This window comes from Vicugna pacos, chromosome 2, assembly GCF_048564905.1.
Source record: "Vicugna pacos chromosome 2, VicPac4, whole genome shotgun sequence".
In the NCBI taxonomy this organism is placed as follows: Eukaryota; Metazoa; Chordata; class Mammalia; order Artiodactyla; family Camelidae; genus Vicugna; species Vicugna pacos.
In genome coordinates, this window is record NC_132988.1 from 120,804,240 (window position 1) to 120,832,003 (window position 27,764).

Consider the following 27,764-nt stretch of genomic DNA (forward strand, 5'->3'; position numbering starts at 1 on the left):
AATTCCTGAAAATTGAACAACTGCTTCTTGCAAGCCTGGTAATTTGGCCCCAGCACACAGTCCTGAGAGGGTAACTCATGCAGTTCCCTAGAGAACCTTCTGGCAGCCCTCTGTAACTCTACCTGGGTGCCCTTTGGCCAACACCCCTCCTCAGGGGCACACACCTCCCAGACCCAGACCCCTCTAGTCCTAGACGGACTGGAATGAGGGTCCTCTGTGTAGATGTCTGTAGGGGGTGGCAACTAGGAGCACGTGAGGGTCTCCTCCCAGGGGAATGGAAAGCTACCATGTGGTGCAAGAGCTCTGTCCAGTGAAGACACCCACGTACTCGTAACAACACTCTACTCTGTCAAGGACGCACCCATCAGGACACATCCTCAGCACGTTGTAGCAGGGGGTGGGGTGCTGGGGGAGAGAAGTGAGCCAAGGGATGGGTGGTGGAAGGAAGAAAAACTGACTCAAGTAAAATAAAACCAGAGCTGGGCCTCGCCCCAGTGAGGAGAGCAGGCCTTGATCTGAAGGGTCTGGGTGGCTGACCTCTGCAGGGTCCAGGTGCACAGAGAAGGGTGAGGCAGTGGGTGCTTCCTGACCCTCTCCCCTCAGTTGTCTCAAAGAGGCGGAAAGGATGGAGCCTGTGGTCCTGATGGGCAGGGGGTGAGGTCTCAAGAGGAGCTTTAGACACAGGGACTCTTCCCGGAGATGATGAGGTCCAGGCTGTGACTGTGGCGGGGCAGAGGTAAGGGACATATGGCAGGGAGGTGAGGAACCAGGAGGCTGGGGCTGGCGGCCCCTCCTGAGCCTCTGACTTGCTCCCTGTGCAGTCACCCTTACTCCTGCTCGCTGTATGCAGCCTCTTCAAACAGCTGCAGGGGCCCTGGCCATGCCGTGATGAACAAGTCCGTACTCAGGGGCACCTCTAAGCTTGCTGTCCTGGCCCAGGAGAGGCCCAGCCCTGACTCTGGGCACCAGAACAGACACTGCTAGAGGCAGGCAAGGAAGCTGGCCTGGTGGGGACAAGGGGGTTGGTTGGCCAGGGCGGGAGGACCCCTTCTAGGCAGAGAGGCTCTCAGCTTCTGTGCTTTCCTTGGTTATGCCTGAGGCTGGCTGGAGCCTGTGGGTGGTTAAGAACCCCCCAAAGCAGGGCTCACTTCCTTCCAAGGGATGCCTGACGGCTCATCTCCGCTTTGGGCCCCGGGAAAGGTAGGTGCGGCTGTTAGGCACAGGCCGCAGGAAGGCCGTCCGCAGCGGACCCCGAGGACGCGGAGCAGCTACAGGCACAGTCAGTCCGTTGGGACAGCGGCCTGGCAAACGGCAAAAGCAGCGGCACTGGGGACCAGAGAGGCTGGCCAGCTTTGCGAGGCTCGCCCGAGTGCCTCCAGGCATGACGTGCACCGCGAGCCTGCACTCCCACCTCCGTGCCCCGCCCGGCGCGAGCCGCACCGCGAGCACCGCGCCGCCCGCCTGCCCACTCCCTCTGGCCGCCGACCCCGCGAGGTTGAGGGTGGGGACCCCGCCGTGTCCCCAGCACCTGGAACAGTGCCGGCCGCCTGGACCGCTGAGGGAGCGGACGAAGGCTGGACCCCACCCGGCTCTCCGGCAAAGATTTCCCTGTCTGTCGACTCCGACCACCTCGCTCCTGGCGGCGCGGGCGGGAAGGCCTGCGCCTCTGGGACTCAGCGGAGCGCAAGCCGACCGGACCCTGCCTGCTGCTCAGCCCCGGACGCCGCGGGGAGGGCGCGCAGGAGCCCGGCCACTGCCCCCACCGGGCAGCGGTCCGGCCGCGCCCAGGCGCCCGTCCCGTGGCAGCCGGCGCTGGCGGGCTCCCATCCGCATCGAGCCTGAAGGGGAAAGCACACCCAGGAGACAGTCGACCGAGCGAGCACCGTCTCGCTCCACCGGCGACTTCAAGCGCGAACCCCAAGCCGCCGCGCCCAGCCCTCTGATGACGTCATCTTCCGTGATCCTCGAGAGCTGGCCATGGGCGCCGCCATTTTACATTACGGCGGCCGGAGGGCCTTCCTCGGCGTCCTGCGGAGCGCTCTCCGAGGCCCCGCCCCTCCTGTGACGTCACCGCGGCGCGCCCGGCCAGCGCCGCCATGTTGGAGGTCCTCACCGCAGGCGCGTAGGTGTCTTCATAAGATGCCGGCTTGGCGGCGCCCGGCTTCCCCCCCCCAAGATGGCGTCCATGCGGGAGAGCGACACGGGCCTGTGGCTGCACAACAAGTTGGGGGCCACGGACGAGCTGTGGGCGCCGCCCAGCATCGCGTCCCTGCTCACGGCCGCCGTCATCGACAACATCCGCCTCTGCTTCCACGGCCTCTCGTCGGCCGTGAAGCTCAAGCTGCTGCTCGGGACGCTGCACCTCCCGCGCCGCACGGTGGACGAGGTGAGGCGGGCGGGCGGGCGGGCGGCGGAGCGGGCGCGGGGCTGGCCTGCCGCTGGGCGCCGCGCCTCCCTGCGCCCCGAGGCCCCGACCCCGGCCCTCCCCTCCCCCGCCCCTCCCCCACGCTCGGGCCCCCCGGCCCCCTCCCCGGCCCTCGCCCTCCTCCCGCCGGCGTTCCGGAGGAGGCGCGGAGCCGCGGGCCCCGGCACCCGTGCGGCGGGCGGGCCGTGCGGGGGCGCGGAGGAGGGGCCGCGCGGCCGCTGTGTCCGGCTCGGCGCGGCCTGGGATCGCGGTTTTCCGCGGACTCGTGCCCTCCGGGGTGGCGCCCTGTGTTCTAAGGCTTCTTTCCACGCGCGTTTCTGCATCTTTCTAATCCGTGGGCACGTGAGGTCCGTTTTCTGTTTTTCTCCTGATCGGTAAGTTATATCGCTTTTCACGCAAAATAAACGAAGTGTTTTTTAAATGTTGAGGCACCACGCTTGCTTAAACGGTCTCCAACTACTATTGCAGTTACTGTTACATTTTATCAGTTTGTAGTTGCTTCCCGTCGGTAACGTGTACGAACGTGCACGTTTGTCGGTGTGACGAATAAAATAGCAGAGCCACCGGCGTCTGCGATTCCCATGCAGATCAAGAAGTGGAACAAAACGCCTCCCCCTCCTCATCGCAGCCCCTCCCTCACTTTGGGAGGTGTTCGTTTCTCTGCCGTTCTGTATAACTTAACCAGTTGTGTGTATGCATTTTTCAGTAGAACAGTTTGGCTTTGCGTGATTTGAAGTTAATGTTGTGCATCGTGTCGTGTTTCGTGTGAGTGATGTGGGTGTGTCTGTCGTCTTCGGTTGACACCTTCCTTGACAGCGTCATCCAAGTTGCAGCCCCTGAGGTTTTAGTTTTCACCGCTGAAGTCTTCCGTTCTGAGTATGCGCGTGGTTGAGCATCTTTTCTGTGTTTATTATTTGATCTTTTTTGTGAATTGTCAGTTCAAATTTTTTCCCCCATTCTCTTTTGTTCCCCCATTGCTTTGCAGAATTTTTTGTTGTTGATTAGCAGCCCCTTCTCAGTTACATATGTTGCAGATGTCTTCCAGGTGTGGCTTGACTTTAAGTTTTCTGCACGGACTCTTTGGATGCGCAGAAACTTAGCTGTAACTAGACAGGTGTACACCTCTGGTCTTCCCCTATGGGTGGGGCCGATTTTGTCTGGTTTAGGATGTGCTTCCCTGCTTGAGGGGTGGGGGGACTCCCTGTGTGTGTCACAGGGGCACAGTTTTGCCTCTTACCTGCACAGAGCTCTCTGAGAATCTGGCATGGGGTAGATGGAAGTTTGTCTCTCAAATAACCTGTTTATTAACCGTATTTGTCCCGAGTTCATGGCCAAAACTTTAAATAAGAAAAAGTGGTAGAAAAAGACTGGAAAAAGGGACTGAGGCACCCGCCCAGCTGTGGGTGCTCACTTGTCCCAGCCTTGTGAAGAAATTGTTAGGGTTTTTGGTTTTTTTTTAATCACGTCTCCTGCTGTGCCCATTTATATGAGGAAATAAAAGTAAGCTGAAATGAAAAAAAATTTTTGTTACTGAGTCTTTAGTCTACGCGAAAGTGATAATTATGTGAAGCTGGGAGTCCAATTTTATTATTTTCTATATGAATGTCTAATTAGTCCAGAACCATTTATTGAAACAGCTGTCTTTTCCCATTGATCTGCATTGTTATTTCTAGCGTGTGTCTGTTTCTAGGCTCTGCTCTGTGCCTTTCAAGCTAGCTATTTGTGTATCACTGGTAACTTGTAACTGCTGCTACTTCACACGTAACAAGTTGTAACAGTGAAGAGGGCAGACCCTCCAGCTTTTATTCTTCAGGAGCATATTCTTGGCCCATTCCTGGCCGTTTGTGCCTCTACTTTATTTTCACTTTTCAGCTATGTATGTATATACAACTATTTGGGGCTTTAAGACTGAGTTGAGGGGGAAGGGCATAGCTCAGTGGTAGAGCGCATGCTTAGCTCACACGAGGTCCTGGGTTCAATCCCCAGTACCTCCTCTAAAAATAAATAAATAAACTTGATTATGTTCCCCTCAAAAAAAAAAAAAAAGGCCTGAGTTGAACCCACATACCTATGGTCAATTGACCTTTGACAAAGGAGGCAAGAACATACAATGGAAAAAGACAATCTCTTCAGCAAGTGGTGCTGGGAAAGCTGGACGGCCGTATGTAAATCAGTGAAGCTAGGACACTCCCTCACTCCATACACAGAAATCAACTCAAAATGGCTTAGACTTAAACATAAGACAAGGCATCATAAATCTCCTAGAAGAAAACACAGGCAGAACATTCTCTGACATAAATCTTAGCAGTGTTCTCCTAGGGCAATCTACCGAGGCAATAAAAACGAAAGCAAAAATAAACAAATGGGACCTAATTAAACTTACAAGCTTTTGCACAGCAAAGGAAACTATAAACAAAACAAAAAGAACCTACAGAATGGGAGAAAATATTTGCAAATGATGTGACAGACAGGGGCTTAATTTCCAGAATCTATTATACAACACAGTAACAACAACAACAAAACCGAATGAAAAATGGGCGGAAGCCCTAAACAGACAGTTCTCCAGTGAAGACAGACAGGTGGCCAGTAGGCCCATGAAAAGATACTCAGTTTTGCTGACTGTCAGAGAAATGCAAATCAGAAGTACAATGAGGTATCAGCTCACACCAGTCAGAATGGCCGTCATTGAAACGTCTGCAAACAATAAATGCTAAAGAAGCTGTGGAGAAAAGGGAACCCTCCTGCACTGCTGGTGGGACTGTAGTTTGGTGCGGCCACTGTGGAAACCCATATGGAAATTCCTGAAGAAACTAAAAATAGACTTATCGTATGATCCAGCAATCCCACTCCTGGGCAGATATCTGGAGAAAACTAATTCGAAAAGACATATGCACCCCAGTGTTCAAAGCAGCAATGTGTACAACAGTCAAGACATGGAAGCACCTAAATGTCCATCAACAGATGACTGGATAAAGAAGTTGTGGTATATTCATACAGTGGAATACTACTCAGTGATTAAAAAAAAAGAATAATGCCATTTGCAGCAAAATGAATAGACCATAGATCGTCCTACTAAGTGAAGTAAGATTGTCATACTAAGTGAAGTGAAGTCAAAGTCACATCACTTATATGTGGAATCTAAAAAATAAGATGCAAATGAACTTACTTACAAAACAGAGACATGGAAAACAAACTTACAGTTATCAAAAGGGAAAAGGGATGGGGAGGGATAAATTGGAAGTTTGTGATTAGCAGATACAAACTACTATATATAATATAGATAAGCAACAAGGTCCTACTGTATAGCACAGGGAAGTATATTCAAGATCTTGTAGTAACTTGTGATGGGAAAGAATGTGAAGAGGAATTATATATGTGTATATATAACTGAATCATCATGCTGTACACCAGAGACAACACTATAAATCAACTATTCTTCAATAACATTTTTTGAAGTTTAAAAAAATGAAAGCAAAATCACATCACCAATTAAAAAAAGACTGAGTTGAATTTACACTTCATTCTGGGGTGAAATCATCTTAATGTTGAATCTTACAAATTGGTATTATTGGCATATCTCTCTATTTAAATCTTTAATATTTGTTGTAGGGTTTTATGATTTTCTCCATTGAGTCCTTCTGTCTTCTGTTAGATATATTCTTAGATAATTTTTATTTTTTCAATCTGTTGTAAGTGGTGTCTTTTAAAATTTTGTTTTTAGATGAGTTTGTGAATGACATCTGTACTGAAGTCTTACCAATTGCAATAATCTTCCTGTAGACTCCTTAATTTTTCTGTGTAGCTAACTATTTTGTTTTACTTTCCAATTGCTTTTCTTTGTCTTGCCTAACTGTACTCAGCAGGACCCTCCAGAGTATTGTCTGGTTTAATCGTGAATGAAGTTTTTAAACAGCTCTATTGAGGTGTAATTCACATGTCGTACAATCTGCCCATTTAAAATGAAAATTCAGTGGTTCTTAGTATATTCACAGTTGTACAGCCATGTTCCTAGTTGACTTTAGGACATTTTCATCAGCCCCAAAATAAACTCCGGGTTAGCACTCCTGTCCCTATCCCCCCTCCCCCGCAAGCCCTAATCTTTCTATGTCTGTGAATTTGCCTGTTCTGGACGTCTCATGTAAATGGAATCATACACTATGTGGTCTTTTCTGACTGGCTTCTTCACTTAGCATGATATTTTTAAAGGTCATCCATGTAGTTTGTGTCAATACTTGTACCTTTTTTGTGACTGATAATTGTTTTATTGATACACCACATTTTATTCATCAATTATTCGTCATTTGATGGACATTTGTGTTCTTTCCACTTTTTGGCTATTGTAAGTAACACTGCTGTGAAGATTCATGACAGGCTTTTATGAACATGCATTTTCAGTTCTCAGGTGTGTACCTAGGAGAGTTACTTGGGTCTGCAGTGACTCTGTGGTTAACATTTCAGGGAACTCCCAAACTACTTTCCTCAGTGGCTGCAGCGTTTTCACTCTTTACACCAGTGATTTTTGAGTGTTCCAGTTTCTCACATCCTTGCCAACCTTTGTTATAATGGGGTTCTTTTGGGTTTTTGTGTGTGTGTTTGTTTTTGTTTTTGGATATAGCCATTGTGTAAGCAGATAGGGTAGGGGGTCTCTGGAGAAAGAGAACCAAGCATGGCTTTCTTGACATAAGGGGCACCATTGTGGTCTAAGCCATTTTGTGATCTAAGCCTGGCCACAGTGCTTGCCCTTGAACGGGTCTCAGTAATTAATGATCTTAAGGGAAGTGAGGAATGCAGAAAAAAAGGAAAAGCACTGAAGCACCAATAGTTCGGTGATAAAACAGAGTTCTAGTTGCTCCTCAAGAGATATACCTAACCTGATACATGTCTTTGAGTTCTGCAAGAAATGAGGCACCCCCCCCCCCGCCAGCACACACACAGGTGGAGGATGGAATGATGGTGTTGACCCTGGTTACTTTAATCTGTTAAAGCTGGGACTCTGGCGACCAGCCAGGCCACTTTCTGAATATGCATGTACCCTTAGCTTAAAAGCTTCCCAGTTTTGCTGTTCCAGGAGACACTGCTTTAGGAAGGATTCCTGGTGTTCTCTTTACTTGTTGCGAGTAATAATAAATTCTTCCCCCTTCTGCTCTTTGGCTGGGTTGTGGTTTTTTTTTTTTAAAGGCTATACTCCATTTATACCGATTATGCCCTGCTGGCTGTATTCCCCACGTTGCACATACACCCTGGCAGCTTATTTCACACCTGGCAGTTTGTGCCTCTTAGTGCTCTGCCTCCATCTTGCCCCTCCCCCCCCTCTCCCCACTGGGCACCACTGGCTCCTTATCTACATCTGTGAGTCCGTTTCTCTTCTGTTATGTTCACTGGTTTGTTGTATTTTTTTAGATTCCACATGTAAGTGATATCTTACAGTGTTTGTCTTTCTCTGTCTGACTTATTTCACTAAGCATAATGCCCTCCAGGTCCATCCATGCTGTACATCGTAAGCAAACACAACATTGTAAATCAACTGCACTTCAATTAAAAAGCAAACAAAAAACCAAGCCATTTAAAACATGGGCAGAAGAACTGAACAGACATTTTTCCAAAAGGAGAAATGCACATGGCCAACGGGAACATGAAAAGTTGCTCAACATCACTTGTATCAGACATTCAAATCCAAATCACAGTGAGACGTCATCTCAAACCTGTCAGAACGGCCATCATCAAAAAGAGCACAAATAACACATGTCGGCAAGGATGTGGAGAAAAGGGAACCCTTGTACACTGTCGGTGGGAATGAAAATTGGTGCAGCCACTGTGGAAAACAATATGGAGGTTTCTCAAAAAACTGAAAATAGAACCACCATATGGCCAGCAACTCCACTCCTGGGCATATATCCAAGAAAGACAAAAACATTAACTCAAAAAGATACATACACTCTGCTATTAACAACAGCATTATTTATAATTACCAGGATATGGAAGCATCCTAAGTGCACATCAGTAGATGATTGGGTAAAGAAGATGTAGCACATATACACAATGGAATATAACTCACCCACGAAAAAGGATATTTTGCCATCTGCATTCACTTTTTTTTTCCACTTCAAAAACCAGAAATTTATAACTGACATAAACATTTCCATTACATCAAAAACAACAAAATACCTAGAAATAAACTTAACCAAGTAGGTTACCTATACTCTGAAAACTATAAAACACAAATGCAGGAAATTGAAGATGATGCAAAGAAATGGAAAGACATCCTGTGCTCTTGGATAGGAAGAATCAACATTAGCAAAGTGCCCGCACTGCCCAAAGCAGTGCACCCCCTGTGAAAGTGCTCACGACATTCGTCCCAGAACTAGAGCAAACAGTTCCAAAATTCCCATGGAACCATAAACGAGCCAGAACTGCCAAAGCAATCTTTTGTAGGTCTGTTTTTCTTTTCCTTTTTGTTCTCTTTTCTCATGGTTTGATGACTGGAGAAGTTTAACATTTGTTGTAAACCTGGTTTGGTGGCATTCCTGTAGCTTTTGTTTATCTTTCAAATTTTTGATTCCTCCATCAAGTCTGAATGAGAGCCTTGCTGGATAGTGTTCTTGGTTGTAAGTTTTTCCCTTTCATCACTTCAAATATATCGTGCCACTCCCTTCTGACCTGTCGAGTTTCTGCTGAAAAATCAGCTGATAACCTTATGGGAGTTCCCTTGTATGTTTGTTAATTTTTTTATTGAAATATAGTCAGACACAGTCTGTCAGTTTCTGGTGTTCAGCACAATGTCCCAGTCATGTATATACATACATATACTTGTTTTCATATTCTTTTTCATTAAAGGTTATTGAAAGATATTGAATATAGTTCCCTGTGTTTTACAGAAATTTTTTTTATCTACTTTTATATATAATGGCTAACATTTGCAAATCTCAAACTCCCAAATTTATCCCTTCCCACCGCCTTTCCCCTGGTAACCATAAGATTGTTATACTATGTCCATGGGTGTGTTTCTGTTTTGTAGATGAGTTCATTAGTGTCCTCTTTTTTTCTTTTTAGATTCCACATATGAGTGATATCATAGGGTATTTTTCTTTCTTTTTCTGGCTGACTTCACTTAGGAATGATGATCTCTAGTCCATCCATGTTGCTGCAAATGGCATTTTATTTTTTATGGCTGATTAGTATTCCGCTGTATAAATATACTACGAATTCTTTATTCAGTAATCTGTTGATGGACATATAGTTTGTTTCCATGTCTTGGCTATTGTAAATAGTGCTGCTGTGAACATTAGGGTGCATGTGTCTTTTCGAATTAGAGTTCCCTCTGGATATGTGCCCAAGAGTGGGATCCTTGTATGTTATTTGTTGCTTTTTTCTTGCTGATTTTAATATTTTCTCCTTATCCTTAATTTTTGTAAGTTGATTATTGTGTGCCTCGGTGTGTTTCTCTTTCGGCTGATCCTGTGTGGAACTCTGCGTTTCCTGGACTTGGGTGACTGTTTCCTTTCCCAAGTTGGGGGGATTTTCAGTGATCATCTCCCCCCAGATTTTCTCAGGTCCTTTCTCTCTCCTCTTTATGGGACCCTTATAATGCAAATATTAGTGTGCTTCATGTTGTCCCAGAGTTCTGTAAAATTGTTTTCATTTCTTTTCATCCTTTTTTCTGTTCTGCAGTAGTAATTTCCACTAATCTGTCTTCTAGCCCAGTGAGCCGATCTTCTGCCTTGTTTAATCTATTCTTGATTCTTTCTAGCGTGTTACTCATTTCAGTGATTTCATTCTTCAACTTTGTTTGGGTATTCTTTATATTTTCCAACTCTCTTGCTAAAGACTGCTCTGTGCATCTATACTTCTCTTGAGTTCTCGGAACATCTTTGCCATCATTATTCTCAATTGGTTGTGTCTTTTGGCTCGACACCAACAAGAGGCACACCCAGCTTTCTGGTGATAATCGTGGTAGATGTGAACATGAATGAATATTGTATTTTATTAAATGCTTAAAATATCTATTGACACATTGTTTACCACATTTACAGAATAGCATTCATTGTAAAGCAACCTGGCATTCCTGAAATAAACCTAACTTGGTCATTTTATATTGTGGGATTATGTTGTCCTGATACTTTTGTGTATGAATTTTATATCTATGGTCATGGATGAGATTAACCTCTAATTTTACTTTCCCAGACTGTCTTTGTTAGATATTGGTTATTGAATTTATACGACCCTTATAAAAGATGTGGTAGTGTATCCTCTATTTTCCTTTTTGGAAAGCTTGTTTAATAATGGAATTAGAACTTAGTAATGAAACCATCTGGGGGACCTGGATTTTCTCTGTGGGTATATTTTTGAATATTGATGTTTGGTTTTATGTTCTTAAGTGAAATTTTGATATTACGTATTTTTTTTAGTGATTTGGCTGTTTCTACTAAAACTTCAAAGTTATTAGCGGTGAGTAGATAATAACATCCTCTTACCTTTTTTTGATATTAGAAGCACATGTTATGATGTTCCTTTTTCATTTTTTCCCCTGTTTTATCTTACCAGATGATTGTCAGTCTTTCAAAGTACCAGCTTTTGAATTTGTTGATATTCTGTTACGTGTTTGTTCTCTGTTTTACTGATTTTTGTGCTTTAATTATTTTCTTCCTTCTATTTTTTTGTATTTATTTTGTTTTTGTAATCTCCTATGATGGACGTTCACCTTGTTTTGCAGCCTTTTTTTCCCTAAAATATACGTATTAAGTCCTAGGTATTCTTTTTCAGTCACAACTTCAGTTGCATCCTACACATTTTGATAGTATTATGATTACCAGGTCACAGTATTTTGTAATTACTGTGATGATTTCTTCACTGTTCCATTTTGTAATCTAGGAATGTTTCTTCCCATACATTGGAGGGGGAGAGGTGTAAGTTATGTTTTTTCTAGTGATTTCTAGCTGGATTGAGTGCTTGTCAGAGAATATAGTCTATATTATTTAAGCCATTGGAAATTTAAGATTTGCTTAATGGCAAAATACATGGTCAGATTTTGTAAACATTGCAAGTGAGCTTGAGAAAATGTTTATTCTCTGGTTTTGTGATCCATTGCCTAGTATATGTTCATTAGGTCAAATTTGTTAAATCATGTTGTAGAGATCTACTATGTTCTTAATGATTTAAAAAACATAAATTTTATCAACTAGTGAGAAGATGTATGTTTACCTATGTTAAGATTATGGGTTTGTCTAGTCCTTACAGTTTAGTCAACTTCTGCTTTATACATTTTGAGGCTATACTATTAGGTGTGTGCAAGTTTAGAATTGTTGCTGCTGACTTGGGAGCTGAACCATGGGCCTTTATACGGACGTCTCTGTAGCTGGTAATATCTTGTCTGTTCTTGTCCAGCACGGACATAAGTATACCAGCTTTCTTTCATTGATTTTTTTCAAAATGTATAGTTCTTGGATTTTACCCATATTACAAGAAATTATAATAAAGAACTTACTTAGCTAGCATGCAAAAGGACTAGGTCACTCTGGATACTGAACTTTTCTGAATAGAATTTTTATGTGTATTTTTGATAATGAAAAATTCCCCAGGACATCCCGATTTGCCTAGCGGGCTGCCTAGTGGGCCGCCTAGCGGTCTTCGGTATCTTTCATCAGTTGTTTAAGGGTCTGGTACCTTAGGGGATATTATTCTGCAGATTAATTTTTTTACGTAGGAGCATGGGTACAGGGGACTAGATGGCTGGGCTGTACAAGTTCCACACTGTGTGACACAGAGCTTTCCGCACAGCCAGTAGGACGTGTGTGTGTACCTGGTATGTACCTAAAGACGCCATGTGTGTACAGAGAAAGAAATACTGGTTTCCATTAAAAGGAATTGGCTCACGTGATGATGGAATCCAAACAGTCTGAGGATCTGCACCAGCAAGTCTGAGCCCCGGGACAGCTGAAGTGCGGTCTGTCCAGTGCGGGACCAGGGGTGGTTTAGAGCCTTGCTCCCTAAGAATGTGTCATTTGGTTATGGAGGGAAGAGTCACATCGGGAGTATCAATTACAGTGTTGTGAGATGCAGATGCTGCTTTTGATGTTTCAGCTCTATTTGAAAGGGCCTTGAGAAAATAATAAATGCCGCTACTGAGTAAAACCAGTGACCCCTCTGGTCCAAGGCGTTGACACTGCTGCCAAAGGAGGTGTTAGGGGTGACTGTGAGATAGTTGTGTGGCTTGTAAAATTACCCACCTGTGAGACTGCCATGGGAGAGCTTAGGGACTCCAGTAGTCAGTGACCAGGATAGCTATGTATTTATCACCCTGAGTAACAAACAGGTAATGAGGCCAGCTGCCAAGTGAACAGGAAAGTGTTTTTCCCAAGGGCACAGCGCGATTGTGGGTTGTCATGTCATAAATGCCTTTTAATCACGTGGCTGTCTTACCCACTGAGAACTCTATGTCTAAAATCACAGGCTCTCAGAAACTTTGCTGTTTGAAATCACGTCAGTAGGAATGAAACCTCCCACTTTTGCTTGGAGGCTCTAAGACTTAGACACAAACAGAGAAGCAGGCTCAATTTCCAGCCCAGGTGCAGAGGATCCAATAAGAGTGTCCACGTGACATCTGCCTCTCTCACTGTTGTTGCTTGCAAGGAAACTGTCCCAGGTCCAGGTGACAGTTCTCACACTGACCTTTTATAATAGACTGGCTGCTTCATTGAAATTTCACCTAAACACCACTGTCCCTCAGTTGTTTCCTTTCTGTGGTCAGGTGCCTGTGGTGTGCGACTGTCGTCACTGAGAGTAACCTGGTGTCACACCAGAGGATTGCCGCTGGTGGCCCCAGGCCCACTGGCCTGCAACTGGTTTCATTCTAGTTCTGCAGTTTCCTGTCACATGTTTTGGTGAAAAAAAATTTTTTTTAACTTATCCTACAAAATTCGTTGGGCTTCCTGAAATTGTGATGATCTCTCATCTACTAGTTCTTAACAATTATGTCCTCACACATTGCCTTTGCCCCGGTTTTTGTTCCCTTTCTCTCCGAACCTCCGGTCAGGCGAGTGAGGCTTCCCGCTGCTTTCTGTGCAGCCTCCGGGGTGCTTTCTCGAGACTCCCTTCCTCGCTCTGTGACAGTCTGGGCAGTGTCTGAGTCTTTACCTTCCTTCTCCTGTTGTTAAACTTACTCGCTGATGTCTCTGTGGGGTCTCTCCTGTCTCCTGGCCTCTTGCTCCCCCGCATCCCGCTCCGCTTTCCCCGTGGGTGGGAGCGTCCCCGTCCTCCCTGTCTCTGGTGTGTCTTTGGTACGTGTCCTTCAAAGATACATACTGTTTTTAGGGGCTCTTTTTCACATTAAGTATAATTGACATAAACTACCCATATTTATTTTAAAAATGTCTTTTCTTTAGTTGAAGTATAGTCAGTTTACAGTGTTGCCTCAATTTCTGGTGTACAGCATCATGGTTCAGTCATATGCATACATATATGCATTCATTCTCATACTCTTTTTCATTATAGGTTGCTGCAAGATATTGAATATAGTGCCCTGTGCTGTACCGTAGAAACTTGTTATATATTTATTTTGTGTATGGTAGTTTGTATCTGCTAATCTCAAACTCCCAATTTGTCCCTTCCCATCCCACTTTACCCCCTGGTAACAGTAGGTTTGTTTTCTATGTCTATGAGTCTGTTTTTGTTTTGTAAGTAAGTTCATTTGTGTCTTTTAAAAAATATTCCACATATAAGTTGTATGTGGTATTTGTCTTTCTCTGTCTGACTTACTTCACTTGGATTGGGCTAGAGATTATCATACTTAATGAAGTAAGAATACTGCTGCAAATGGCGTTATTTTATTCTTCTTTATGGCTGAGTAGTATTCCGTTGTATTAATATACCACATCTTCTTTATCCATTCATCTGTCAATGGACATTTGAGTTGTTTCCAGGTGTTGACTGTTGTAAATAGTGCTGCTGTGAACATTGGGGTGCATGTATCTTTTCACATTAGAGTTCCCTCCAGATACATACCCAGAAGTGGAATTGGTGGATCATAGGGTAAGTCTGTTTTTAGTTTTTTTGAGGAATCTCCATACTGTTTTCCGTAACGGCTGCACCAAACTACATTCCCACCAGCAGTGCAGGAGGGCTCCCTTTTCTCCACAGCCTCTCCAGCATTTATGGCTTGTGGACTTTTGAATGATGGCCATTCTGACTGGTGTGAGGTGATACCTCAATGTAGTTTTGATTTGCATTTCTCTATCAGTGATAGTGAGCATTTTTCGTAAGCCTGTTGTCTCAAACTACACACATGAGAAGTGTGCAGTGTGACTTGTACACGCCTGTAAAACCATTACGATGAAGATAGCAAAGGGCTCACAGCCTAAATCTCCGCCTGCCTCTTTGTGGTCCGCCCCTCCTGGCCCTCTCCCTGCCCTAAGGTGGTCACTGATGTGCCTTCTGTCACCACACATTAATTGGCATTTTCCAGGATATTAATCGAATCACAGTTCAAAAAACTGAAGAAGGTATCAGGGTTTTTTTTTTTTAGAAAAAGATTGCTTTTTTGGTCTGGCTTTTTTTGCTCAGCATCCTCATGTTGAGGCTCACCCGTGTGTTCTGTTTATCAGTATCTCGCAGCTTACTGCTGAGTGACGCTGCTCTGTCTGGACGTGTTCACGGAGTGGACATGTCCTTGTGCGCACTGTTGTTTCTGTTTCTCCGGAGGAGACACCTGGGAGAAGGATGGCCAAGCCCATGCTTGGCGTGTGTTTACCTGTAAGAAACTGCCGGGCTGCTTTCCCACCAGGAGCACAGAGGTCCCAGGTGTTCTTGACAACGTTTGACAATAGTCTTGTTAATTGAAAACATTCTAGTAGGTCCCACAGTCGGCGCCCGCGTAGGTTCCAGAGTCCGCGCCCGTGGTGAGTGTCAGCGCCGCTTCTGGCCTGTCCTGTTGTCCTGAGTCTTTCTGGTTAGGGTCGCTCAGACTAGCTGGGGGGGGTGTGTATATATTATTTGGGGGGCGGGGTAATCTGGTTTGTTTATTTATTTGTTTGTTTGTTTTTTTAATGGCGGTGCTGAGGACTGAACCCAGGACTTCGTGCACACCAGGCACACGCTGTACTGCTGAGCTGTACCCTCCCTGCCGGGGGCATATATTTTTAATTGATAGAAGTTTTATCGTCTTGCACCTTGATCAGTTTAAACAAAACATTTTTAAACAGAACATTTTCCACGTTAACCCATGTTGCTGTTGTGGGTGCAATCTTGGGGTTGGAAAACGGAGGTCTATGACTTGTTTTTTATAAGACCTGCCGACTAAGAATGTTTTGAACGTTGGTAAACGGTTGTTGATAAAAAGCGAGACAGAGACCGAGGGGCCCACGGGCACTGTCCCCATCCCCATTACACTCCCGTGCTGGGTGGCAGGCTGCCTCCCGCTCGGCCCCCACGGTAGCGCTGTGACACAGAGCTGCTTATGCACAGATCACTGTGAACATTTATTTGGAATCTTTGCCCGAGGTGGGATAGTTGGGTCATAGACTATGTGCTTAAGTGGTGGCCACACTCCCACACGCAGGGCCTGAGCACCTGCGCCGTCTCCCCTGCCCCAGCCAGCACTTGGCTTTGCCCACTTCGCTGTTTTTGCAGATCAGGTGCTTGGAAGGTGCCAGCTTGTGTTCCTTTGGGTTTTTCTGGCTCCTCTGGGACATCGGTCACTGTGTCCTTGCCTTCTCAAATTCCCCCTGTGTACGCTGCCTGTTAATAGCATCTGCTTGTCTCTTATTGGGGTGGCTGTCCTCTTGTTGATTTGTGGGGGCTCTTTGTATATTTTGGTGTTAAACACTGCTGGTTTTGAACATTATGGGTTGTATCTGCCATTTTGTTACTCACCAGTTAAATTTTCCATTTGCCCTTCGCTGAACAAAAAATACGTCTTAATACAGAGCAGTACATTTTTTAGTTTATAGTTTGTGCTTTTGAAGTTTTGTCTAAGAAGTCATTAGCTGTGCTTCTCTGGTTTCTCTTCACCTTGGTTCCCTGTGCGCAGGTGGGTCTCTGATGCGTCAGGAGGACTCGCTGGTTAGTGCTGTTGGACTGGGAGCTTGTTTTTCTCTGAGTTCTGAGCCCGGGGCCCTCAGCCGTGCACCTGAATGCAAGCTGGCTCTTCTTTCCTCATGGGTGTGCGGTGCTGTGTGTGTGTGTGTGTGTGTGCATGTGGGGGGGTGCGTGCGTGCGTGGGATGTGTGTGCAGTGCTGTGTGTGAGGCGTGGGGGGGTGTGTGCGGTGCTGTGTGTGAGGTGTGAGGGGTGCGTGCGTGCGTGGGGTGTGTGTGCGGTGCCGTGTGTGTGAGGCGTGGGGGGGGTGCATGTGTGGGGGGGTGTTGCGGTGCTGTGTGTGTGAGGCGTGGGAGGGTGCGTGCGTGCATGGGGTGTGTGCGGTGCTGTGTGTGAGGCGTGGGGGGTGCGTGCGGTGCTGTGTGTGAGGCGTGGGGGGTGTGTGCGGTGCTGTGTGTGAGGTGTGAGGGGTGCGTGCGTGCATGGGGTGTGTGTGCGGTGCTGTGTGTGTGAGGCGTGGGGGGGTGTGTGCGGTGCTGTGTGTGAGGCGTGAGGGGTGCATGCGTGCGTGGGGTGTGTGTGCGGTGCCGTGTGTGTGAGGCGTGGGGGGGGTGCATGTGTGGGGGGGTGTTGCGGTGCTGTGTGTGTGAGGCGTGGGAGGGTGCGTGCGTGCATGGGGTGTGTGCGGTGCTGTGTGTGAGGCGTGGGGGGTGCGTGCGGTGCTGTGTGTGAGGCGTGGGGGGGTGTGTGCGGTGCTGTGTGTGAGGCGTGAGGGGTGCGTGCGTGCGTGGGGGGTGTGTGCGGTGCCGTGTGTGTGTGAGGCGTGGGGGCGTGCGTGCGTGGGCAGGGCAGTGTGTGTGTGCGTGCGGTGTTGGCGAGCACTGGAAACCCCTTCCTTGCTCTGCAGCTGTCTCCCCCAGAGATGTGGTAGAAGCTTGGCATGGGGGCGCGGCTGAGGCACTGTCTTTAACCTGAAGGCGGCTGGCTGTCCCGGTCTGCGAGCTGCCATCACAGAAACACTGGAGACCCGGTGATTAAACAGCAGACTTTCACTTTCTTGTGGTTGTGGGTGAGGGGACGTCCAGGATGTGCCGTTCCTCTGGGCAGGCTGGCTGCGGTCCGGGGAGGCCCTTCCTGGCTGCAGCCTTCCGGCGGAGGGAGCCTTGGGGGCTCTTCTGTAAGGACGCTGGTCTGCACTGGACAGCCCTGCCCTGTGACCTGTCCCCTCCCAGAGATCAGGGGTTCAGTGGATGAATTTGGCACAGATGTTCAGTTCCTAACAGTGGTCTTTCCGTTTTTAACCCCCTTCCCTTCCTTTTGTCTGTAAAGGGTCGTCCAGTGGTGATCGTAGTGGTTTGCTGGGGTCACTGCACCCTAGAGCCTGTGTCTTGGGATGGCAGACGCGTGCTGTCTTCCGGCCCTGGGTGGCTTCTGCTGACCTGCGGCCTGTGGGGCATCGCCTGGGCCGTGGCCGCCTGCTCCTCGTGTCTGCTCAGCGTCTTCCCCCGTATGCAGTGGTCTCTGTCCAGATTTCCCTCTTGGCCAGAACAGGAGTTGTGCCGGGTTGGCACACGCGGGTGCCCTGTCTGTGCAGAGGAGGGCGCACCTGAGCCCTGGGCTAGGACGCCAGCATCCTCCGACTGGCACAGTTCAACCTGTGGCGGCAGGTTTCTGTGAACACAGGTGAATTCTCAGTTTATTTGGTGCTCACCCGTGAGCTTTTTTGAGACCAGGCCCTGTGTCTTGTTTGTCTCTGTGTCCCCCACTCCTCACTTGGCCTGGCCCCTCATGGTGCCCATAGGATGCATGCCTAGAGGTTGGCGTAGCTGTGAGGCCACCTTGGGATGCTCGTGCACAGCGCATGTGCGGTCGCTGTGTCTGCCCCTGCCTGGCAGGGCCTGCTTTATACCTGGGCTCCCGTTTCCACTGGTGGGCATGGAGCTGTTTCCTGCCTTTTGCTTCAAAGAGTTCTCTCAGGTGTGCAAGGTAACCAGAGGATAAATTCTTGGAAGTACTAATTGCTCAGGCAGACAGCACATACGGTATAAATTGAGATGAGTGTCACCAAAATAAACTGAGTGGAGGCGATGCCCGTTTGAGTTCCGGTCGTGCGTGTGGCCACGTGCTCCCTGGCCGTCGTCACGACTCTGTCCCGGGTGCTGCAGCCCAGGAGGACCCGGCGCCACCGCCATGAGCGCACGTCTGTGGCTGGCGGTGCGGGCGGTCACTCTGCCCTTCTCTTAACGGCAGACGAGGCTGAGTAGCCTTTCTGTTTCAAGAGTTTTAAGCCATTTTTTTGTAACGGTGAACGTTTAAACCTGCCCTGGAGGACCAGCCTCTCGTCTGTATTTGCGTGTCGCGCTAGCCGCCCGTGATGGGGGTTGCAGGTGTGTTCCCCCTCATTTGCGGTGTGTGGTTTTCCAGGCAAAAAGTGCCTGCGTAGCAGAAGTCAGATTCTGCTCTCTTACGGCTCCTTGGTTGGAGTCACAACTACAGAGGCCTCCTTGGTCCACGAAGGAAGGCCTTCTGTGGTTTCTCCTAGAGCCGCACAGCCTCGCACCTCAGGTTGACGTCTGGTCCACTTGAAGCCTGCCTAGCAATAAAGTGACGGGAGGAACATACTTGATCATGCAGTGTTTATCATTTTAATGTCTGGTAAAACCTATCTTCCTCTTACCTTTTACATTTTCCTTATTATTTTTGTTTATTGATTTTCTCATAGAAAGTGCAGAATCAGGTCCAGGTCTGTGAAGGAAACATTTCTGCGCTTTGAGTGGGGTCACCCCAGACTTGCAGGTGAACTGAGGGCAGTGACCTCGGGATGTGTGGAAAGCACCACAGCTCGTCGTCTGCTCATGCCCTGTAACATGTTCTCAGAGGTTTCATGACGTCTCAGGTCTGTTTCTAGGTTTGGGCTCTCGTGTCGCTTGGGCCACCTCCTGTTGTCCTGCTGTATCTTGAACTCATCTCTCCCCCTTGCTTTAGAGAGTTTTAAAACCTCACGGCCCTGCGCCTGGTCAGAGGGGCCCTGTGCCCGGCGGAGGCGTCTGTCTGCTCATCCTGTGTGGCCCTTGGGCTGCTCCTCTGCCAGTCCTTCTGGGACCATGGCTCCCCTGGACTGAGGAGATGCTTCGTGTCAGGGAGGCCAGAGCTGTTCCAGGTGACAGGGACTGCCCCTCGGACAGAGGCCTGTCCTTGTCCTCCCCAGTTCCTGTCTCTGCTGCCAGGCTGCCTCTGGAGACGGCTGGGCCGTGCTTCCTGGGCATCCAGCTTCTGGCACCTGGGGACGTGGCACCCAGCCCGGGCAGGGGCACTCCCGCCTCCAGGATGGGTTCTTTTGGTTCCAGGCGGAACCTAGGCTGATGCCAACTGTGGAGACATCTGTGGGCTTTGGCTCAGATGCTCCGGGGACCCCACATTTTTTGGCTTCATACAATTTTTCAGATTGAAATATTCACAGAGAATTCATTCTTTTAAAGTGTACAGTTCTGTGTTTTTGGTATGTTTACAATACTGTGCGATCATTGCCACCATCTGATACCGGGACATTTTCTCCAGTCACTCCCTGCTCCCCCTGCCTCCAGCTCCAAGACCACCGTCCATCCCCCTTTGTACGTCTGTGGATTTCTCTATTGTGGATATTGCATGTGTACAGGGACCCGCCCCCGCCGGCTGTGCTCTGTGGTGTTCGGCTTCTTTCCGAACTTTGTGCTGGCAGCTCCTCCGCGTTGTCACGGGTGCCAGTGCTGCCACCTGTCCCAGGCGGTGCTCCGCAGGGTAGTGAGCAGCACTCTGTCCGTCCATCCAGCAGACGATGGAGCTGGCTGCCTCTGCTCTTCGGCTCTGCTGAATGCAGCCCTTCACGCACAAGGCCTGGGGGGCGTGTGTCTCTGTCCCTCTGGGTCAGCACCTCGGCCTGGGCTGCTGGGCTGCGTGGTGATCGACCGGTGCTTGTCTCTCTGAGGAGCCGCCAGGCAGTTTTCCTGTTTTCCGCACCCCCTCCCCAATTTTCCTGGCCTCGGCCACACGGGCCGTCGCCTTCGTCTTAAATTCTGGCCGTGGCGTGAGAGATGGCCCCTGCCCTGCACGCCTGCAGCCTCTGCTCTGCTGAGCATGCCGGGGCCGCCTGCCTCCTCGGGGCCCCCCACACGACTGGGCCCACCTCTCCACACTCCATAGGCCCCCCAGCAGGCTTCCTGAGGGGCACTGGTGGCTCTCGGAGGGGCCAGAGCGAGACCAGTGTCCTCCGTGTCCGCCCACCGGAGGCTGTGTGCTGCTGGGAGCCGGGTGGGGGCGGTGGGGAGAGACAGCCGCTCCGGGGGAGGGCAAGCCGTGGGCCCGGGTCGGGGCACTGGATGTAGATGGCGCTGCGACCAGGCAGAGACTGTGGCAGCCTGGGGAAGTGGGGTGGCCCTGGGGTGGGTTCCTCCAGGGGTGGGGCCGGGTATGGGGGCAGTTGAACGGCCCTGCTCAGCCCCGGGCCGTGCCGCCCAGAGTGCACGTGGGGCCCTGGGTGGCGGGGGGCTAGGCGCCCAGGACTGTCACCTCCCTCTCGGCAGATGAAGGGCGCCCTCACGGAGATCATCCAGCTTGCCACCCTGGATTCGGACCCCTGGGTTCTCATGGTAGCTGACATTCTGAAGTCCTTTCCTGACACCGGATCGCTTAACCTTGATCTTGAAGAGCAGAATCCCAACGTTCAGGATATTTTAGGAGAACTTAGAGAAAAGGGTAGGTTGCATGTGCTTGGTTTATGCTGGGATGGGGGAAACACGCCTTCCTTCAGAGCACCTTTTCTCTAACGGATGTGACTCTGAGGGGCTGTGTGTGTACTGTGTGGTGCGCTGTGGTTCCTGAAACGCTGACTGTGTGCACACGTCTCCCCTGCCCCCGCTGCTGCCGTCTGGGTTTTTGCCAGCCTGTAAAAAGCAGCTGCCCCCTCACTGCACTTCCTTTGTCTCATGGATCACTGACTTTGTTTCATGTTCACACGCTCCCTCTCCGCACGCAGCCCCACGAGGACACGGGCACTGGGACACGCCGTGGCGCAGAGTAGACGTGTGTTGGAAGTAGCAGTAGGCCCCTTGTTTAGGACGTGAACTGGAAACCCACTTAGCAGACGCCTGCAGGTGGTCTGAGAGGACAGAGCTGAGGAGGACTGCTCCTCTCCTGGTTTGGAGACTGGAATTGGCAGCCCTTAAAGATGGAAGCTGCCCTGCGGGGCCACCCCCACACCTCTGTCACTTCTGAAGCCTCTTCTCAACCACGAGAACTCACTCTTCTCTGAATTTTCACTTGCTTTGTAACTGCCCAGATTCTGAGAACTACATAGATTCTTCCAGAGCAAACCCAGGATGTCTCTGTGCTGATGATTACCTCGACGAGGGTCCAGACAGGGCCACGCCCACCTGGGTGTCATCTCTTAGGTGGGAGGTTGGTCCTCCTGGGGCAGGAAGGGCAGGGTTGGGGCTGGTCTGTGCTTCCCCCCGCCTCCGGGTCGGCCTATTAACCAACCTGGGCAGCAGGGACGACTGCGGGGGGGAAACCGAGCTGGCCGCAGACCTTCCCTTCCCGCCGCTTGCTCTTGGGGTGCCTAAAACGCCCTCCAGAAATAGCTGTACTGATGGGAACCTGTGTCCCCAGCCTTCCCGCCCAGCAAGTCTGGGGTGGGGCCCAGGCACCTCTGCCTTTAAAAGCTCCCGGGGGATTCCGATGGGCCCCTTCCATCCTCGCCCAGGTCAGTGGCCTTGATGGCTGAGTGATGGCAGACAGTTTGTGGACCCCTGTTTTCTGCGTTGCAATCAAAGCAGCAGCTCCAAGACTGTACGCAGGAAGCTGCATTTTGGGTCCTCTTAGCCTCAGCTGTGAGAGCCGAGGCCCAGGCAGGGACCGCCCCCCTAACATGTTGGTTCTTGAACGAGCAGTGAGTGAGTGTGAGGCGTCGGCCATGCTCCCGCTGGAATGCCAGTACCTGAACAAGAACGCCCTGACGACCCTCGCGGGGCCCCTCACCCCCCCAGTGAAGCACTTCCAGCTGAAGAGGAAGCCAAAGAGCGCCACGCTGAGGGCGGAGCTCCTGCAGAAGTGTGAGTGGCTGTCCTGCCGGGCTGCTCCGCCAGGGGCCCGCGGACTGGGGAGCGCCCACTGCCCAGCAAACTGTGCTTTTGTCTTATGTCTGCAGTTGTTAAATTTCCTCTAGGTTTTTGGTACCTAAACTGTCTTTTAAAGACAGAGTCCTACGTAGTTGTTGTTTCTTTTATTTGAAATTTATTGATGCCATGCTAAACCGTGTGTTTAAAAACCTGCCTTAGAAACTTCCCAATTTCCAGGTTACAGTATTTATAATCTTTGATACAAAAGTGACCTCTGTACCAGTTGTGTGACACTGGTGATGAGACTGGCAGCCTGGGAGGGACTGCGCCTCACTCCGTAGCTCCTCACCCCTTCAGTAGTACACGGTCTCAGTTTGACCCTAAAGATGCTGGGTCATTTCATGTGATGTTTTCTCAGACGGTGCCCTGTAACGTGTCTGTGCAGGGATACTTGCTGGGAAGAAGACAAGGAAACTGATTCCTCTGACCGGTGGTGGCAAAACTTCTGTTGTAAATAGTTATGATACTGATATTAATGCCCGGTTTTCAAAGAATCCAGATGAAACACAGCAGGCATCATGACCCTTGGCTGCAGATGGACAGTGTCCGGGTCAGCACTGCTGTGTGGTTTTGTGGAGCTGGCAGCATGCAGCCTGGGCCTCAGACCTTTCCACGCACCCTCTGGCAGCAGAACCTGGTGCCAGGCGCTGGGCTCTGTTCCTCCCTGAGCTGTGTCAGGAAAACCCCTTGTCTTTGTGCGTCTGTGAAGGGAAATGCTCAGTTAGCGAGGACCACCAGTGAGGACACTTCACCAGGAACCTTCGCCCGCCTCGGGCCCTCGCCCAGGTGCCCACAAGGCCTCCCTGCAGCCACCTGGGGAGAGGGGAGGCCCCTCCCAGACCCCGGCCTGGCTGTGCCTCCTCCTGTGCCCGGCTCGCCCGCCATCCCCTGGGAGGTGCGGCCTTAGCGGCTGTACTTACAGAAGGTGGAGAACATAGTTGCACGTACCCTGTTGGGTTTCTTAGCCGACAGGTTACGCGTCGTGAGGGGGCAGACCCATGTTTGTGCTCGAACACTCGCACCTCGGCCTTCCTTGTAATCAGACTGAGGCGGGCTCGCTCCGTGGTGCCGTGCAGCTGAGCGCTGACCCGCCACCCTTGTCCTTGCAGCCACCGAGACCGCCCAGCAGCTGAAGAGGAGCGCGGGGGTACCCTTCCACGCCAAGGGCCGGGGGCTGCTCCGGAAGATGGACACCACGAGTAAGGCCGCGCCCCCGCCGCCCCTGCCTGCCAGCCCCGGCTGCCTCGTGCGTCTGCCCTAAAGACACTCTTCCCTCGTCAGCAAAGTCCTCTAGGGTTGGGATCTGGTGGCAACAGGCCTGAGGGTGCTTTCGGGCCTGTGAGTGTGGAACGAGGGGCGAGCGCAGGGTTAGTTTCAGAAGCTTTTCCATGTAGGATCTGGAAGGTTGCGCGTGAACCCACGGGACAAGGAAGGACAGCAGAGGGAGACGCCCGTTTTGGTTTCTCACACGTCTTCAGCAGCCGGCAGGCGCGGGCTGCCATGCAGCTCGGGTCACTGGCTGGGTGCGGTCTCTGCGTCCTCTGTGGGAGATGGGGATCAGGCATGGGGACGGAGGGTGGGTGGTTCTGGCTGTCCAGCCTGTAACAGGTCCATTCACCAAGAGGCTCAGGAAAGGAGTAGCACCCACAGTTGTCAGAGCTGATGGAGTCCATGTGTTGGGTTGATGGCTGCAGAGGTGGCCTTTGTTCAGTGTCTTTGAAAATGCCACGTTTTGGCTGTGGCGTCATTGATTCCCAAGCCTTGCCCTTCTGGGCAGGCCAGCTTGGTGCCCAAGTACATGGGAGGGGAACAGGGCAGGCCCTTGGTCACAGGCGTCCCGGGGGTGCCACCTGCCCCTGCCGTGAGACGCAGTCTGTCCATGGGAGCCCTGTGCGGGGGCTGTGGAGTTGGCAGATGAGCGGTCCCTGTGGTCCTCCCCTAGGGCAGCTCGCCCTGGGCCATCTCTGCTGGTCACAGTGTCTGAAGCCCTGACGGCCGCCGTCCTCTTTGCAGCCCCGCTCAAAGGCATCCCGAAGCAGGCACCCTTCCGGAGCCCCACTGCCCCCAGTGTCTTCAGCCCCACCGGGAACCGGACTCCCATCCCGCCTTCCAGGACGCCCCTGCGGAAGGAGAGGGGCGTGAAGGTGAGCGCGCCCCTCTGGCTTCTGCGGCCCCTGGGACCGGCCCAGCACGCCTTCACTGTGGCTGAGGGTGGCCTTCTGTCTGTGTTGACAGCTCCTTGACATTTCTGAGCTGGATATGGTTGGTGCCGGCCGGGAGGCGAAGAGGAGGAGGAAGACGCTGGGTGCGTGTGCGGGGCCTCCGGGCAAGGTCTGCGGAGGGGGCGCTGGCTGCCTAGGGGCCCCGCTTCGTCTGCTCGTGGAGGCCTGTGTCTCCCTCATCTCTGGCTGGAGAGAGTCAGCCCCGCGCGTGGCCCTTCCCTGGGGGCTCGTCGCCGGCTTCTCCTGGAGACTGTGCCCCCGGGTGACCTGCTCTGAGCCGGGGCCAGGATGGTGGCCGGGCCACTGAGGACTCCGATTTCTCAGCAGACGCAGAAGTGGCGGAAAAGCCGGCCAAGGAGGAGACGGTCATCGAGAACGCCACCCCCGACTATGCAGCCGGCCTGGTATCCACTCAGGTAGGACTTCAGCGCCTCCAGCAGCCGGAGCGGGGTCCCTCCTGTTCGCGTTGTGGCTGCTGGAGGGTACGTGTGCACACGTGTTTGCGCAGATCTGTGCGGGGAGCTCCTTGGCGGTGTCCCCGCTCAGAGGCCTCTGCTGGCGGGGAGGCTGGGCCGCCGGGCACGGCGAGTGTGCGCCTTGTGGAAGCGTGGCTGCAGGGGGCCTGGGAAGGCCCGTCTCTGGGCAGCAGGTGACTCTTCCTCTTGCAGAGCTGTTTTCTCTCATCCTGTATCGTGTGCTTTCCTGGAAGGAAAGACACGGTCGAGCTTTCTCCTTTCCTCAGACAGCTGTTCGAGAGGCTCCTTCACCAAACGGGAACCATCTGGTCCCTGCCTCTCTGCTGCAGCAGCTCCAGGCCGGGGACCAGGGCTGGACGCTTGGAGTCCCACACTGCCCAGTGTGGGGCCCAGAGAGGTCCCCTCCCCAGCCCTGGGGACAGCAGTGTCCTTGTCCTGCTCCAGGGCCGGGGCCCCTCCAGTGGGGTGAGGCACTGAGGCCGTGGAAGAGCCACCCGCCCGGTGTCTGGGGGAAGCACGCGCTGAGCCCCCGGCCTCTTCTGGGAGGAACCACAGACTCTTTCTTCCAGAAACTCGGGTCTTTGAACAATGAGCCTGCGCTGCCCTCCACGAGCTACCTACCCGCCACGCCCAGTGTCGTCCCGGCGTCATCCTATGCCCCCAGCTCCGAGGCCCCGCCAGGTGAGGGGTGCCCCACGCAGGCGGTGTTCCGTGGTCTGGGGGACCCCTACTCGCCAGGAGGGAGCAGCATCTCCCCAGGACTTGCCCACGTGGTGCTTCCTTGGGGGTCAGGACATCTCTGTCCCTCGTCCCTCTCCTTCAGTGGAGCCGGCCGGAGACCCAGGACCCTCCTGGACGGCGTGAACTTGAAGAAACGAACCCAAAGTTCTCCCCTGCTTTGCCCTTCCTGGGGCCAGGGCCCACCCCTACAATCTCCCTACCCTCCAGGAAGTGCAGGGTCACAGAAGCCTGGCAGCGTGTGGGCTCTGGGGCGACACGGGGTCAGCGGGCAGCAGAGCAGACCCCGTCCACGTCTCTAGGAGCCGCGGGCTGAGCGCAGAGCCCAGGGTGGGGTACCTGCCCCCCGGCCCCTCACCAGGCCTCACTCCACTTGCAGCCCCGTCTTCCCGGGAAGCCAGCCTGCAGGCCAGCCGGCCGCCTGAGGAGCCCAGCGCCGCGAGCCCGGCACTGCCCGCGCAGTTCAAGCAGAGGGCGCCCTTGTACAACAGCGGCCCAAGCCCTGCTGCACCCACACCCACTGCGCCCACCTCACCCCTGACGCCCACCACGCCCCCAGCTGTCACCCCCGCCGCCCAGACACCTCCAGTGGCCATGGTGGCCCCCCAGGCCCAGCCCCCCGCCCAGCAGCAGCCCAAGAAGAACCTGTCGCTCACGGTAGGTGTAGGCGGCGGGGGGCACATGGCCTGGCCCCCCAGCACTGCAACGGGGTCCGGGCACCCACACCCTCTTCCCACTGCAGAGAGAGCAGATGTTTGCCGCGCAGGAGATGTTCAAGACGGCCAATAAGGTCACGCGGCCCGAGAAGGCCCTCATCTTGGGCTTCATGGCCGGCTCCCGAGGTGGGTCTGGTGGCCGGCCTGGTGGGCTTCGGGCTGCGGGTCCTCCAGGGAGGGGTCGGGGGTTGGCCCCCGACCCCTTCCGCCCAGCAGCCTCTTCCCCTGCAGAGAATCCCTGCCAGGAGCAGGGCGACGTGATCCAGATCAAGCTGAGCGAGCACACGGAGGACCTGCCCAAGTCGGACGGCCAGGGCAGCACCACCATGCTGGTGGACACCGTCTTCGAGATGAACTACGCCACGGGCCAGTGGACGCGCTTCAAGAAGTACAAGCCCATGGCCAACGTGTCCTGAGGCCGCAGCCGCCCACGCTGCAGGCCCCGCCTCGGGGTTCGGACTTGTTTTCTAAGTTTTAGTATGGGCTCCCTTTTGTGTGATTTAAGACACTTTTTTGGATTCAATATTACATTTTTGAATGTTAAACTTAGCCCAGAAAGCTGTAATTTCCTAATCTTAGGGACAGCTCTGACAGTTCGACTTCTTTTTTTAATTTTCTTCTTAAATTCCACTGGCCTTGAGGGAGGGCTCTTCCTTGCTCTTGCAGCCCCTGACCCAGGAGGCGAGGGCACCGTGGGCGGCACCGTGGGCGGCGCCCGGCGTGGCTGAGGACAGGTGGGGGTGGCGCCAGGGACGTCAGGCCGCGTCCCCCGCCTGCGGTCTTGTGCCTCTCGTACAGTCGTACGCATTTAAGACCAGGCCTCGGGTACTTGTTTCCACTGTAAAGACTGTCTGAGTAATTAAAGTTCAGCTTTTCTAAAGAAAGCACCAGAGCTATGTTTCTAGCCAGCCCACCCTCCGCTCTGCCTGGGGGTCGGCGCCGGGGGAGGGGCGTCCGCGGCGTCCTCTCCTGGCCGCCTCACTCTTACGGGGAGTCTGGGAACCAAGT

The 27,764-nt window shown here is 51.8% G+C and overlaps 1 protein-coding gene across 3 annotated transcripts; it reads left to right on the plus strand.

Moving 5' to 3' along the window:
- Nucleotides 1-1,148: 1,148 nt before the first annotated feature.
- Nucleotides 1,149-27,640, plus strand: NELFA (negative elongation factor complex member A). Of its 3 annotated transcripts, none has more exons than XM_072947225.1 (11): nucleotides 1,149-2,386; nucleotides 21,012-21,183; nucleotides 22,377-22,538; nucleotides 23,714-23,803; nucleotides 24,618-24,748; nucleotides 24,840-24,909; nucleotides 25,151-25,242; nucleotides 25,872-25,983; nucleotides 26,420-26,697; nucleotides 26,783-26,882; nucleotides 26,988-27,640. In XM_072947225.1, the coding sequence occupies exons 1-11, from the start codon at nucleotides 2,177-2,179 to the stop codon at nucleotides 27,170-27,172; spliced, it is 1,602 nt and encodes a 533-aa protein (XP_072803326.1). In that variant the 5' UTR covers nucleotides 1,149-2,176; the 3' UTR covers nucleotides 27,173-27,640. The 3 variants fall into 3 exon arrangements, with proteins under 3 accessions (XP_072803326.1, XP_072803331.1, XP_015102354.2); XM_072947230.1 differs by having other exon boundaries at nucleotides 1,151-2,386; nucleotides 25,154-25,242; XM_015246868.3 differs by lacking the exon at nucleotides 1,149-2,386 and adding an exon at nucleotides 2,580-2,799.
- The last annotated feature ends 124 nt before the right edge of the window (nucleotides 27,641-27,764 follow it).